The sequence below is a fragment of the Lampris incognitus genome, chromosome 13 (genome assembly GCF_029633865.1).
Source record: "Lampris incognitus isolate fLamInc1 chromosome 13, fLamInc1.hap2, whole genome shotgun sequence".
NCBI lineage: Eukaryota > Metazoa > Chordata > Actinopteri > Lampriformes > Lampridae > Lampris > Lampris incognitus.
The window spans coordinates 48,806,692-48,821,380 of record NC_079223.1 but is presented as its reverse complement, the minus strand read 5'-3'; the positions used below and the strand labels follow the sequence as shown (position 1 = coordinate 48,821,380).

Genomic DNA, 14,689 nt, shown 5'->3' with positions numbered 1-14,689 from the left:
GCGTCTAGTACAGCAGTGTGTAGTTGGAGGGAAGGTGCATGTGTTCTTCCAACCCGCTTGTGTCCTTCCTGCCCTTAGCCTCCTGCCGCTGGCTAGCCTTTGTGGCGAATAGGGAAGCATGCTAGCGTGTAAGCCTTCCCTTGCCAGTACATAGCCTCTCCTTCACCAAGACTCCTGCCAGGCCTCCCCGTGGCCACACGTGGTAACTGGGGTCTTGCGGCCCCAGGCTAACTTGGCAGGGGATCTCGGAGCAGCAGTGGGCCCCAGAGATATGGTGTGCAGGCCCACCCTGGTGGACACGCCCTGGCACCTATCAACCACTGCCCCGCTGCCTTGTGGGTGAGTCTGGGAAGGCATAAGGCTAAGGGAGCTCACCCCAACAGAAAAGCAAGCTGTGGCGGTAACGCTTTGAGGCGGTTTCCGAAAAACAGGATTTCCGGCAGCCCCCTGCGGTTGTGTGGAGGTGCCGGTCGTCTAGGGACCCCCCTTGCCATCGGAACCATCTCCTCTACAATCAAGTCATGTGGCGTTGGGAGAAGCGCGCCCCCCATGCCACTTTAAAACCCATCTCTGCTGCGCAGGTATCTTCTGCTATCTGAGTCCTCAAAGGACCCACAGATAGAAGAAGATGGTCATCATCGGGCACGATGGACAACCAGCAAGCAAAGCAAGCAAGGTGGTGAAGGACGTAACGTGCCACGAACGGCGCAGACTCGCTTTGGTGGAAGCTGTTGCCAGACCGAGCACGACGCGCTCCGCAACGCTCATCGGGTGGCAGAAAGCAGCACATTGGCCGGGGGGGGGGGGGGGTTCTTCGTCTGAGACAGCGGTCGAGTCTCTGTTTCTATATCACACACACACACACACACACACACACACACACACACACACACACACACACACACACACAGCAGGTGTCCGCTACTGGGCTCTATACGAATAACACCGCCATGACGTTTCCTTAGTTCGGACGAGACAACGGGCAGGACGTCTTGGTCGCCTGACAACGGGGGAGACCATCGGCCCTATTGAAAACCAGCGTGACGCAAGCTTGTATTTCCATGTACTCAACGGCTTGTCGATGGGCGGGCGCGTATTAAACGTAATTATCATAACTGTTAAGTTATTCAAAACTCACCTCGGTTAATTACCCCACTCGCCCGCTCAGCTAGAAGAGTCGTCCGCGCAGCCGGCGGCTCGGGGTTTGTTTTTAGCGGCAAAAAGCGAAGTTTCCCGCAAGCGGCTGCGATTGGACACCGTTTTCTCGTAAGCCAATCGTCCCTAGGAGGCGGGCTTTACGAAGCGGAAGCGGATAGGGATTTATCCGGATCACCGTTGGCTTTTGCCATTGGACCCGTTTCCCGTCAGCCAATAGTATACAGGAAGCAGGGCTCCGGCCTATAAAAGGGGAGGGGGGTTTTGTTTTTCGTCCTCCTGAAATGTCCCGGCGCGGTTTCGGGTTGATCACACGACGCACAACAAGAACAGTAAAAGCCGGTACACATCGGGGGGCACTTGAACAAATACATCCACCCCATTGTCCAAATAAATAAACGCAATCTTTTAAACTGTTACAACAGTCCGGCGTTTTCTTTGCTCTGTTTTAATAGCGTTTGGTGTTTCTAAGTAACGTCTCATTTCGGCTCTGAGCTGTTGTGTATCAGGCTTTGCATTTGTGAATATAATATTTGCATAGGTTGGAAAGATCAAGTTTCAACGTGTACAGTTCTAATTATTCATAATTATTATAATTATTTTAATTTTCTGCTATTTTCTGGTCCTCTCTGGAACAATACCTACCACCTCCAAAAAAAATTAGGATCATGAGTGCATTTTTGCAAAAATGCATATAATTTGCATAATGCCAAAACATTTCTAAGTCCCAGAAGTTTTTATATAGGTGAAAAAAAAACCAAAGATGCTCAGAATCATTTGAAATGCCGAGAAAAGTGGCTTTTAGCCATTTTTAGAAAAATGCATATTTTGCATATTTATGCATAATTATGCATAATTTTACTTTTCTGGGATTTTCCCCTTACTCTCTGAGACAATACCTACCACCTCCCAAAAGAATTAGGATCATAAATGCTTTAGTTTTCGGTCCCGCTATCTACACTAACAAACTAACTAACTAACTAACACACACACACTTACACCACACACACACACACACACACACACACACATTACGAAAATATGGGCGTAGATAGAATTTCATAACGTAGTAGCCAGTTTGAAGCAGACGGACAAAATATGCTAATAAATTACATAAATATACTATACAAATTAATATCCATCCATCCGTTATCCAAGCCGCTTATCCTGCTCTCAAGGTCGCGGGGATGCTGGAGCTTATCCCAGCAGCCATCGGGCGGCAGGCGAGGAGACACCCGGACAGGCTGCCAGGCCATCACAGAGCAGATCAGAGTTGTGATATATGGTCATTCTAATAAATTCTGTCAATCTTCCTTACCTGTAGGGGGCGCTCTCTCGGCTCCGGGATGTAACTTAGGTTAATGTACTTTTTCTAAAATGTTACACTAAAATGCAATGCTTCTAACATACTATTAATGACATACTTATGTTATATAGCTAATGTGATAATACCAATACTAAGGGTGGCACGGTGGCCCAGTTGCTAGCACTGTTTCCTCACAGCAGGAAGGTCCTGGGTTCAAACCCCAGGTTGTCCCAGGTCCTTTCTTTGTGGAGTTTGCATGTTGTCACCGTGTCTGCGTGGCTTTCCTCCGGGTGCTCCGGTTTCCTCCACCATCAAAAAGACATGCATGTTAGGGTTAATGCTCCTGTCAAATGTCCCCTATCACCAATTGTAATTTCACAGTTTAAGAAGGCTAACCTGTAATTTTTCACATCCTCCCTGAAGAACTTGATTTGCTTATCCACAGAGTTCATGTGGTCGGTGAAATGTGGTACGCCCTGAGATTTAATTTTAACCCAGGTGTCGTCCACAAATATGAGGTGGTGTCCCTGCATAGGACGTCAGGGCCCTGTTTTCCACGTCCTCCTTTGCCATATACAAGTTGGCCACTACAGGTGAGACTGGGGAACCCATAGCACACCCATGCCTCTGTCTATAGTACTGCCCCCTGTATGTGAAGTACGTGGACTGACGACACAGCTTCAGGAGCAGACACACTTGGTCAGTGTTAAGGGTGGTCCTATTGCTAAGGGTGGGGTCGTCTTGTAATTTCATACGGACCACCTCCACTGCTTCGGGGGGGGGGGCTATGAGTACATCGGTCACCACTGCAAACATTCAATCCCAGCATTGCAAACATTTGGGAATGTTTGCAAAGCTGTGATTGCATTGCAAACATTCCCAAATCCTCTGTGAATAGTACACATGGCCATTGTAAGTCCAGGTAATGGTCACGCCTATGTGCATGTGAAACTGGTCGTTGGTTTGGGTCGGTATTGTTTATAAGGGTGGGATACCTGCAGTCAGCTGAGACTGAAGAGGTCACTTGAGCGATAACACGTTTCTGTGAACTGATGCAGCTTTCTTTGATTTTATTACCTGGATTATTGAGCATGCAAAAAGACACAACCGCTTTATACTTTGAAGGTAGACTCGGGTTTTTTATATATATATATTCTTTTTTAAATATAACTAATTGGGAGGGGGGAAAAAAGGAAAATAAAATCAAGTACTCCGCCGGTCCACTAGATGGCGCGGCCTCTCCCTGCGTGACTTGACGTGTCGTCTTTCCCAGATCACTTCCTGCTTCCTCCGCTGCTGCTGTGTCAAAACAAGATGAAGTAAATCTCTCCGCCTGCCGAGCGAGAGTTCGTGTCAATGACAGTTCCCCGGGTCTCCGTCGGAGTACAGCGACCATCCATTTCCTCAGGCCTGAACTGAGCTGCGTCGAAAATAACCGGAACGATGCAGTTCTCTCCGTCCAATGGAGACTTTACCTTCGTCTCGTCGACTGAGGCCGAAGGTAAACACCGTGATAGCGGCGAGCTAGCTAGCTAGCGGGCCTGAAAGGCTACCCGCTTACTTGTTGGGTGAGGTAGTGGATAATCAGTCAAGTTGCATTAACGATCAGGTCGTCCTGCCTGAAAGCTAAATCGTCGATGTATTTTCTCGTATTTGATCCAGTGGGATTCTTGTGTCCGTTGGTCCAGCTGGCCACCAGCTGGCCACCAACTAGCCACCAGCTGGCCACCAGCTGGCCACCAACTAGCCACTAGCTGGCCACCAGCTAGCCACCAGCTGGCCACCAGGCATTACAGGGTCTTGATAAGCCAGCCATAAGATGGTAGTGACAGTGTTAGTCGCGTCTTTTCTTGCTCAAACAGCTGAAATCGTGAGAAAAGCAGACTCACCTTATTCGCCAGATGTAAACGCTACACATGGGATTGACTTGGCAGTCAGAGCAAGAACATAAAGTAATGAATGGCTTACGAAACAGGGATAGAAAGAATAAGTGGATAGATACTAGAATATTGCACAGTAAAGTGTTAGCTTTTACTGTAGAGTATGAAATTCAATTCAGTTCAATTTTATTTGTATAGCCCAATATCACAAATTACAAATGTGCCTCAGTGGGCTTAACATCCTGTCCTTAGACCCTCTCATCGGATAAGGAAAAACTCCCTAAAAAACCTTTAACAGGGAGAAAAAATAGGAAGAAACCTCAGGGAGAGCAACAGAGGAGGGATCTCTCTCCCAAGATGGACAGCATGCAATGGATGTTGTGTTCACGCAATTTACATAATACAACATTGAAAGAGGATAACAGAATTATAATGGACGTAACATTTATGAAGAACATGATGCACAGGATGCCAAGCAGTGTCCACGTGCCAACGGAGCAGTCCATACAGTACAGTAAACGCCAGTGGCGGCTGGTGCGAAAAACGTTTTTTTTTGGGGGGGGGGCGCAATTTACCCTTGGCGCAGCACACCTGAAAGCTGCTTTAATGTCCACACAGTCACAGAGTTATTAAGAAGGACAGTGTGGCCTTTAGATTTTATCAGGGTTGGTAGACGTTGGATGGTTGATAGTCGAGACGAAGCGTCGTGGTGGGTGTGAGCATGATTGACAGCCACGAGAATTGTCCAATCACGAGAATTGTCCAATCACATTAGATCAAAAAACATTAAAACAATACCAATTCACTGCCAATAAAAGTGGGAGTGTCTGGGGCAGCACAGAACTGCGCCCCCTGGAAAATCTGAAGAAACCAATTAGACAGCAGCCTCGGGTCACCTGCTCGCCACAAGTTTGAGGCCTTACATAAGGTGTGGTTTGGCCGGTGCCCCTCACCCAGGAAGTATATGTATTCAGACACAAATCAACCAAATACCATTTGAACCAATATTTAATGGCTGCTGACAGGCGCTCACAGACTGAAAACACTTTTATTTCCTCATTATTTGCATTATACAACTAAAATATATTTAATGTGTTTAAGTAGATTTTTATCTCTTCATATTTGAAGGGGGCGGCACAGTGGTTAGCACGGTCGCCTCACAGCAAGAAGGTCCTGGGTTCAAGCCCCGGGGTAGTCCAACCTTGGTGGGTCATCCCGGGTTGTCCTCTGTGTGGAGTTTGCATGTTCTCCCCGTGTCTGCGTAGGTTTCCTCCGGGTGCTCCGGTTTCCTCCCACAGTCCAAAGACATGCAAGTCAGGTGCATTGGCCGTACTAAATTGTCCCTATGTATGAATGTGTGTGTATTGGACCCGTGATGGTCTGGCAGCCTGTCCAGGGTGTCTCCCCGCGTGCTGTCCAATGACTGCTAGAATAGGCTCCAGCATCCCTGTGACCCTGATAGCAGGATAAGCAGTTCAGATACTGGATGGATATTTGAAGGAGGTGGCGCCCCAGCACCCTATACTGGCCAGCCCCCATTGAGTAAAAGCCACTCGGCATTGAAATGCGATCAGAAAATTATCTGTCCATTATCTACGTATATCCACCAATTTAGAGTCAAAGGGGGCTGGAGTCTATCCCAGCATGCATTGTCACCCAGAGACTCTGATTCACCTAACATGCATGTCTGTGGACTGCGGTAGGAAACCAGAGTACCAAGAGGAAACCCATGCAAACAGAGGGAGAACATGCAAACTCCACAGATAGGCTGGGATTGAAACCAGGACCTTGCTGCTGCAAGGCGTCGGTGCCAATTGTAAAATGTCACCATGCCATCTGTCCAAAAATCAGACAGACTGAAAATGTTTTGTTTCCACTGAATTTGCATGGCTTGGTGTTATCTATTAGCAGCTCATCTATATGGTATAATCTCTAGATTGTAGCCACTCCCATGTAAAGCTTCTGTGAGTTTTTCAACAATTATTGATCAGTCCCAATTTTGTATTCCTCTGTATGTCTGACATAAGCAAATAAGACCTTAAGCGAGAAGACTAATAATGGAGTACATTTGTATAGTGTCATACGTTCACGTCGAAAAGAGCCAATTGAGGTGGTTCGAGCATCTGATTAGGATGCCTCCTGGGCGCCTTACTTTGGAGATTTTCTGGGCACGTCCAACTGGGGGGAGACCCCAAGGTAGACCCAGAACTCACTGGGGCGACTACATGTCCAGTCTGGCCTGGGAATGCCTGGGATCCCCCAGGAGGAGCTGGAGGGCGTTGCTGGGGAGAGGGACGTCTGGAGTGCCTTACTTAGCTTGCTGCCACCGCGACCCGACCCCGGAGAAGTGGCTGATGATGAGATGAGATGAGATTTGTATAGCGCTTTATCTAGACACCCAGAGCGCTTCACAGTGAAAGGGGGTAACTCACCTCAACCACCACCATGTGTAGCACCCACCTGGGTGATGCACGGCAGCTATTTTGCACCAGAACGCTCACCACACATCAGCTTGAGGTGGAGAGGGAGGAATCGTTGAGCAAATTTCACAGGGGGGTGATTAGGTAGCCAGATGGAGAGAGCCAGGTTGGAATTTTTACCAAGACATCAGGGAACCCGCTGATGCAATAAGTGCCATGGGATCTTTAATGACCACAGTGAGTCAGCACCTCGGTTATAATGTCTCATCCGAGGGACGGGATCTCCTACAGCACAGTGTCCCCATCATTACATAGGGATTATTTTTAAATCAGCACCAGGGGCAAGACTGCCCCTGCTGGCCCACCAATACCATTTCCAGCAGCAACTAAGTTTTCCCGGGAGGTCTCCCATCCAGGTGCTAGCCAAGCCCACACCTGCTTCGCTTCTGTCATTTGGCAGAGCCAGGGTACATGTTGGTATGGCTGCCAGCAAGAAGAAGATTGATATAATCATTGCAAATGCTTACACCAAGATTAAATGACCTGCGAAATCTGACAGAATGATTTGTGGCACACAGATGGGCTACACAGAGCCACAATTAGAGATATAATACTTCATGGCTGTATGTCTTATGAACAGCTGTTTTTCCAAAACATCACTACATCTGTCACTCTTCCCTTTAAAACGAATGCTTGAGCTACCAGAGGGTGAGTGGAGATCTTTGTGACGATCTTCTACGAAGCACCACAGCTTTTCTCCACAGCGGTGCGCAAAGTAAAAGAAAAAATCCAAAACCACCTTAAGTTATGAAATATTATCATTCACACATGACGAGAGATGTTTCACATGCGTCTCGGAGCTACTTGTTTTCGCTGCTATGTAGTTCATTGTCAGACCCGTCGGAGGAAGAGAACGTGCTCATCTCTGCCATCCTGTTCTCTACAGAGCTCAGTGGTACCATCGATGCTCAGGACATTAAACTGAACATGGGCAGTGATGGTGGGAAAGACCTGTACGCAACCACCTTTTTGAGACAACGGGGTTATGGCTGGTTGCTGGAGGTTGACGAGGAGGACAATGAAGACATTAAACCTCTTCTGTGAGTCACCTATTTGTGTTTGTGCACCATACATGTAGTTCATAAGTGTGCAACCTTTGACATCAATAACAGTTTCGATTTTAACTGCTCACATCAGCTGCACACATATAAGCGAAAACAACTTGTTGTTGTATAGTTAATCCTTTTCCTATGTGTAGGGAGGAGCTGGACATTGACCTGAAGGACATCTACTATAAGATTCGCTGTGTGCTGATGCCCATGCCCTCTCTGGGTTTTAATCGCCAGGTTGTGAGGGACAACCCGGACTTCTGGGGTCCTCTGGCTGTGGTGCTGCTCTTCTCCATGATCTCCATCTATGGACAGTTCAGGGTGAGAAAACTACAAAGCAGGGTTTCCTCTGCCAAGGAGAATGTTTTTGCCATGCATAAGAAAACACAACATGACATACAGAGAAATGCTTCATAACTCAGTGGTTTGAATCAGCCATCAGGCCAGTGTTTAGTGAGATTTTTTCCATGAAAAGACAAAGATGGATAGCTATAGTACTTTGGGGATCAAAACAACATTGGGTAGGGGCGTCCGGGTGACGTGGTGGTCTATTCCATTGCCTATCGACATGGGGATCGCTGGTTCGAATCCCCGTGTTACCTCTGGCTAGGTCGGGCATCCCTACAGACACAATTGGCCGTGTCTGCAGGTGGGAAGCTGCATGTGGGTATGCGTCCTGGTCGCTGCACTAGCGCCTCCTCTGGTCAGTCGGGGCGCCTGTTCGGGGGGGGATAGAGTGATCCTCCCACATGCTACATCCCCCTGGCGAAACTCCTCACTGTCAGGTGGAGGAGGCATGTGGGAGTCTGCAGCCCTCCCCGGATCGGCAGAGGGGGTGGAGAGCAGAAGAGTGGGGTAATTGGCCGGATACAATGGGGGAGAAAAATCCAAAATAAACAAAAAACAACCTTGGGTTTGGAGACCTTAACTACCCCTAAGGGTTGTGGTAATTAAAAAAAAAAAAAAAAAAAGATGATAGAGTCACATGGCCTCCATCTGGCCTGGAACCGAGTCCCAGTGGCTCAGATAGATTTAATTTGATTAATTTATTAATTAATTTACCTTTAATTCCTTGTGTCTCCATTACTGTGATTCCTGTTGATTTACTGTTTTCATAAAACACTGACTTGATGGGCAGTGTCAGAATGCCACTGGAGAGTGTCAGAAGATGGACAGTGTCAGAATGCCATCTGTTTTTAAGAAAATGTCGACATGAGTCACACATGTAAAGAGCTAGCTCAGTTTCTTTTCTCTTCATGCTCTGCTTCATGGAAAGCAACGTAAACAACTATGTGTTTTGTTCCTTAGCCCCATAACATTTTAGTTTTAAAAAGGTAGTTTTATAAGTGGTCATGAAGGGTACCAGCAAGAGTTAAAGGGAAGGTTTACAAGATGGTTGTGAGACCAGCTATGTTGTATGGTGTGGAGACAGTGGCGCTGATGAAAAGACAGGAGGTGGAGCTGGAGGTGGCAGAGATGAAGATGATAAGATTTTCATTGGGAGTGATGAAGAAGGACAGGATTAGGAACGAGTATATTAGAGGGACAGCTCAGGTTGGACGGTTTGGAGACAAAGCAAGAGAGGCAAGACTGAGATGGTTTGGACATGTGTGGAGGAGAGATGCTGGGTATACTGGGAGAAGGATGCTGAATATGGAGCTGCCAGGGAAGAGGAGAAGAGGAAGGCCAAAGAGGAGGTTTATGGATGTGGTGAGGGAGGACATGCAGGTGGCTGGTGTGACAGAGGAAGATGCAGAGGACAGGAAGAGATGGAGATGGATGATCCGCTGTGGCGACCCCTAACAGGGGCAGCCGAAAGTAGTAGTAGTAGTAGTAGTAGTAGTAGTAGTGTGTAAGTGGTGATGTGATTTAAGAGAAAAAATTGGCAAGCTTTTGATGTGACTGACCAATTTTTGGTGTCCTACCTTTCATTTCTGCTTTGAAAACTGATGTGCGGCTAAACTACTACTTTACTTTACATGCCATGTTTCCTCAGGTTGTTTCTTGGATCATCACCATCTGGATATTTGGATCATTAACCATTTTCTTGCTTGCTCGGGTTCTTGGTGGTGAGGTAAGAGCAGTTGGTGTTAAGCTTCTCAGAATTTTGGTTTGATTGACTGGTACATTGTTGTGGTGTTATTTGTACCTCTGTTAACCAGGTGTCCTATGGCCAAGTCCTTGGAGTAATTGGATACTCCCTTCTCCCGCTCATCGTTATAGCCCCCCTACTCTTGGTCATAGGGGGATTTGATTTAGTTGCTACCCTAATAAAAGTGAGTCATTTCTTTTCAAATAATGTATCTGCCTTCTACCTTAACTTTTCTTGTTATAAAAATGTATGGTGTGTTAGTAGATGCTGTGTAGACATTTCCAGTATACCTAATGCGGTTACGTCATTACTGATTTTCCCTTTCCAGTTGCTCAGAAAGCCTTACATCATTATCCATCCATCCATTATCTGAATTATACTGAATTATATTATATATATATATATTATATAATAATATAATATATGCGGCACGGTGGCGCAGTGGTTAGCATGGTCGCCTCACAGCAAGAAGGTCCTGGGTTCGAGCCCCGGGGTAGTCCAAACCTTGGGGGTCATCCCGGGTCGTCCTCTGTGTGGAGGTTGCATGTTCTCCCCGTGTCTGTTTGGGTGTCCTCTGGGTGCTCCGGTTTCCTCCCACAGTCCAAAGACATGTAGGTCAGGTGACTCGGCCGTACTAAATTTTCCCTAGGTGTGTGTGTGTGTGTGTGTGTGTGTGTGTGTGTGTGTGTGTGTGTGTGTGTGTGTGTGTGTGTGTGTGTGTGTGTGTGTGTGTGTGTGTGTGTGTGTGTGTGTGTGTGTGTTGGCCCTGTGATGGCCTGGCGGCCTGTCCAGGGTGTCTCCCTGCCTGCCGCCCAATGACTGCTGGGATAGGCTCCAGCATCCCCACCACCCTGAGAGCAGGATAAGCGGTTTAGATCATGGACGGATGGAGGAACAACACTTGGGGGTTTAAAAATTGGCTGGCCCCACTTCTTTGTAGTAGGACTCTCAACTGCCTCACAGTAAAAGTAGGAGATTGATGGGATGGCTGAGTGTTGTCTTGCATGCCATGCAGAATAGTTGACAGAAATTGTGTCCACAAGTTGCATCACACCAAAACAATATCTGCAGTCCCTCCAAATTGCTCTAGAAGAAAGTTGGATGGATGTTAGGTATGACTCACTAAGCCCCCGCCTTAAGACCAGTATCTTGTTTTCGTTGGACATGTCATGTGACGACATCTTTTATGCAGCGTTGCCTTCAGGTCTCATGACCGCTGTCTGTGTGTCTCCATCCGCCAGCTTTTCGGGGTCTTCTGGGCTGCCTACAGCGCTGCTTCCCTGCTCGTCGGAGACGAATTCAAAACCAAGAAGCCTTTACTCATCTACCCCATTTTCCTTCTGTACATCTACTTCCTGTCTCTGTATACCGGCGTCTGACTGGACAAGTGGTCGCTGTGGACCTTCTATTGGATACTGACCCTGGGACATAGCAGACAGACACAAGGACTCATTCCACACTGCGGAAAAGGGGCATGGGTTTTTTATGTTTTTGTGTTAACCCGGTAATATTCCTGGAGCCCAGCTTGTGGGGGGTCTGCGGTTACTTGGTATATATATTTACCCATCATGTCTGTTAAATCGGGGGTGGGGTGGGGGGGTCCTTACACAGTTGAAAACCCCGTTATGCAGATTTTTCTTCTCACTCGTCTATATCCAGCTATTAAAACCCTCGTACCCCTGAGGTGGCTCTAACGGGACACGACTGTAACTATATGATGAAGGTTGACTGCTCGTCATACTTTTCCCATTAAAGAAAATGGTGCCAAATGTCTGTTTAACGGGGGAAAATAAATTTTAATAAGTAGATTTTACTATGCCCAAAAGTTGAGGGAGGACAGTCATCGTACTGCGTTGTTATGTACTATTATTAACAATGACCATTTGTATTTTTTATTTTTTACAAGCTTTTTCTTAACTTATGGATGTCACCCAGGATAGAAGCTGGTTAGCTGCAGGAGTGGGAGAAATAAAGCGTGGTCTGAGAAATGCCGTGCCTGGCCTCTACCGACTCTCTTCTTGCACAGGTTTGACAATAGAATACGATGAGTCGCATTTAGATATGATGATAAGTTTTTAACGCAACACGAGGCAGTTTCAGTACCTACTGAGACGCCCAAATTGCAGGTATGTCGTTCATGACATCTTATGTTGACAGTTTACTGATTTGTATGCCCATTTTGTAGAGATTGTCATGTATTTTCATAATCTTTATGCTGCTGCTATTATGCAGGGTTTTGGTTTTTTTTTTGTAATGTTTTTTTCTCCCTGATTGTACCCAGCCAGGTGGCACGGTGGTGCAGTGCTTACTGCTTAGTGTCTGCGTGGGTTTCCACCGGGGGCTCCGGTTTCCTCCCACAGTCCAAAGACATGTAGGTCAGGTGAACCACCCGTACTAAATTGTCCCTAGGTGTGTTGTGTGTGTCAGCCCTGTGATGGCCTGGTGGTCTGTCCAGAGTGTCTCCCCGTCTGCCGCCCAGTGGCTGCTGGGATAGGCTCCAGCACCCCCGCCACCCTGACAGCAGGATAAGCGGTTTGGATAATGGATGGATGGATGTACCCAGCCAATTACCCCACTCTTCCGAGCCGTCCCGGTCTCTGCTCCACCCCCTCTGCCGATCCGGGGAGGGCTGCAGACTACCACATGCCTCCTCCGATACGTGTGGAGTCGCCAACCACCTCTTTTCACCTGACTGAGGAGTTTCACCAGGGGGACGTAGCGCGTGGAAGGATCATGCTATTACCCCCAGTTCCCCCTCCCCCCTGAACAGGCGCCCCGAATGACCAGAGGAGGCGCTAGTGCAGCGACCAGGACACATGCCCACATCCAGCTTCCCACCCGCAGACATGGCCAATTGTGACTGTAGGGACGCCCAGCCAAGCCGGAGGTAACATGGGAATTCGAACCAGTTAATTATGCAGGTTTTATTTCCCCTTTGCCTATTTCTCTTTTGGATTTCTTTATTTTTCCTGTTGCCACCACTTAAGTTTAATCATCTAAAACAATGTGAAATGTGAAAAGGTTTAGTAATGTAAGGCAAAACGTCATACTGCACTAAATGACAAATTGGGTCAACAAAGTGGGACAGTTGAATAAGACGAAAAACTGAGGCACTCTTTTTGTTGTACACTCCCGCAGCAAGTACAGAAAGCCTCATTAAACACTGGCCTCATGCCTGCACAGTCTTCATCAGGGCACGCGGAGGAGACACGGGTGAGCACATTTAACAGAGAGGAAGGTGAGAGCAGTCACATGACTTGGACTCCACCATTCAAGAGGTACAAATAAATGGTAAATGGACTATCGTGCTTTTCTAGTCGACTGACCACTCAAAGTGCTTTACAGTGTATGCCTCATCCACCCATTCACATCCACCCATTCACACACACACATGCACACACTGACGGTGGAGGCTGCCTTGCAAGGCACCAACCTGCTCAGAAGGAGCAGTTAAGGGTTCAGTGTCTTGCTCAAGGACACTTCGACACGCTCTCTGCAGGAGCCGGGGATCGAACCGGTGGCCTTCTGATTACTAGACGACGTGCTCTACCTCTTGAACCATGCCGCCCCAAAAGGAGTACATGCTCAAAAAAACCATTCACGTGAACAATTGTACAAAAGAGCGGTAGGAAGGAGGACAATAAGAGAAAAAAAAGATGGCCACCCAGGATATGTAATAAGATAAGAATAGTAATTGTAAAACACTGTACAGAGCACTGGTGAGCTCACGTTGATACCCGTACGTACGCTCACACACCAAAGACAAGACACGAGATGAATGCATTCATAAAATACCGAGAAAATGGTCATACTCGGTAGCAACAGTGACACACCTTGAATCTACAGGAAATGGGAAAAGTCCACATCCTCGCTGAGGACTGGAAATGTGGTGGCGTTAATTTGATACTCCACCAGGTCTCCCTTTGGAGAAGACACCTGAGCCTGTCCCCCCTCTTTCATTCTTTGGGGTAACCTCGACGGCCATCACTCTCAAGGGGTTTGGGTTGGTGTGGACTGCCTTTCTAAAATGCTGAGCCATAGGGTAGTCAAGGTTTTCAATTCTTATGGCATTCTTGTGGTCTGTCAGTCTATCAGGAAGTCTGCGTTTAGTGTGGCCCACGTGGAAACATCTGCACTTACTCTCCAACCTGTAAACAACAACCATGGTGGGACACTTATGTAACACTTGTGTCACTATCTCACACTGGACCAGATCTAGGCTCTTAAGGAGTGGTTGAGCAACAAAATAGCAGACCAGAGACTGGGGCTACAAAATGAAAAAGCTGTCAATTTAATGACAAATAGTGTAAATTCACTTGAAACATGAAAATTATTCACAGCTATGTGTCACACATTCATACATTTAGATATACAGAAACCCCTGGTTTGAATCCCTTTTTAATTCCAATTAGGTTGTTTTAGGTTCAGGTTTCTAGTTAGTTTAGTCAATTATCTATTTTATATTTTCCAATTAAGATGAGACCGGTCTAAATTTTTCCTAGGATAACAGTCTACTTTATCAAGCTAGACCTATTTTGTTTGTTATTTTATCCTTTGAGTTAACTCTTTGGTTTCAGGTGAATCAGGTGAGTCTACACTCTAAAATCCCTTTTTCAGGTAAATTGACCCTTTGAGATTAAACCTTGCAGGAAAAACCATTCAAGTTCACCGTTCAACTCAAAACGTCAATATACCGTCAGTGACATTAGCAATTTAACCTTAATGAA

At 46.9% G+C, this 14,689-nt stretch overlaps 1 protein-coding gene across 1 annotated transcript; it reads left to right on the top strand.

Annotated features, from left to right (window-relative positions):
• The first annotated feature begins 3,758 nt into the window (after positions 1-3,758).
• yipf4 (Yip1 domain family, member 4) lies at positions 3,759-11,950 on the top strand. The gene is made up of 6 exons (XM_056291931.1): positions 3,759-3,962; positions 7,708-7,861; positions 8,020-8,191; positions 9,867-9,944; positions 10,033-10,146; positions 11,204-11,950. The coding sequence occupies exons 1-6, from the start codon at positions 3,905-3,907 to the stop codon at positions 11,339-11,341; spliced, it is 714 nt and encodes a 237-aa protein (XP_056147906.1). The 5' UTR covers positions 3,759-3,904; the 3' UTR covers positions 11,342-11,950.
• The last annotated feature ends 2,739 nt before the right edge of the window (positions 11,951-14,689 follow it).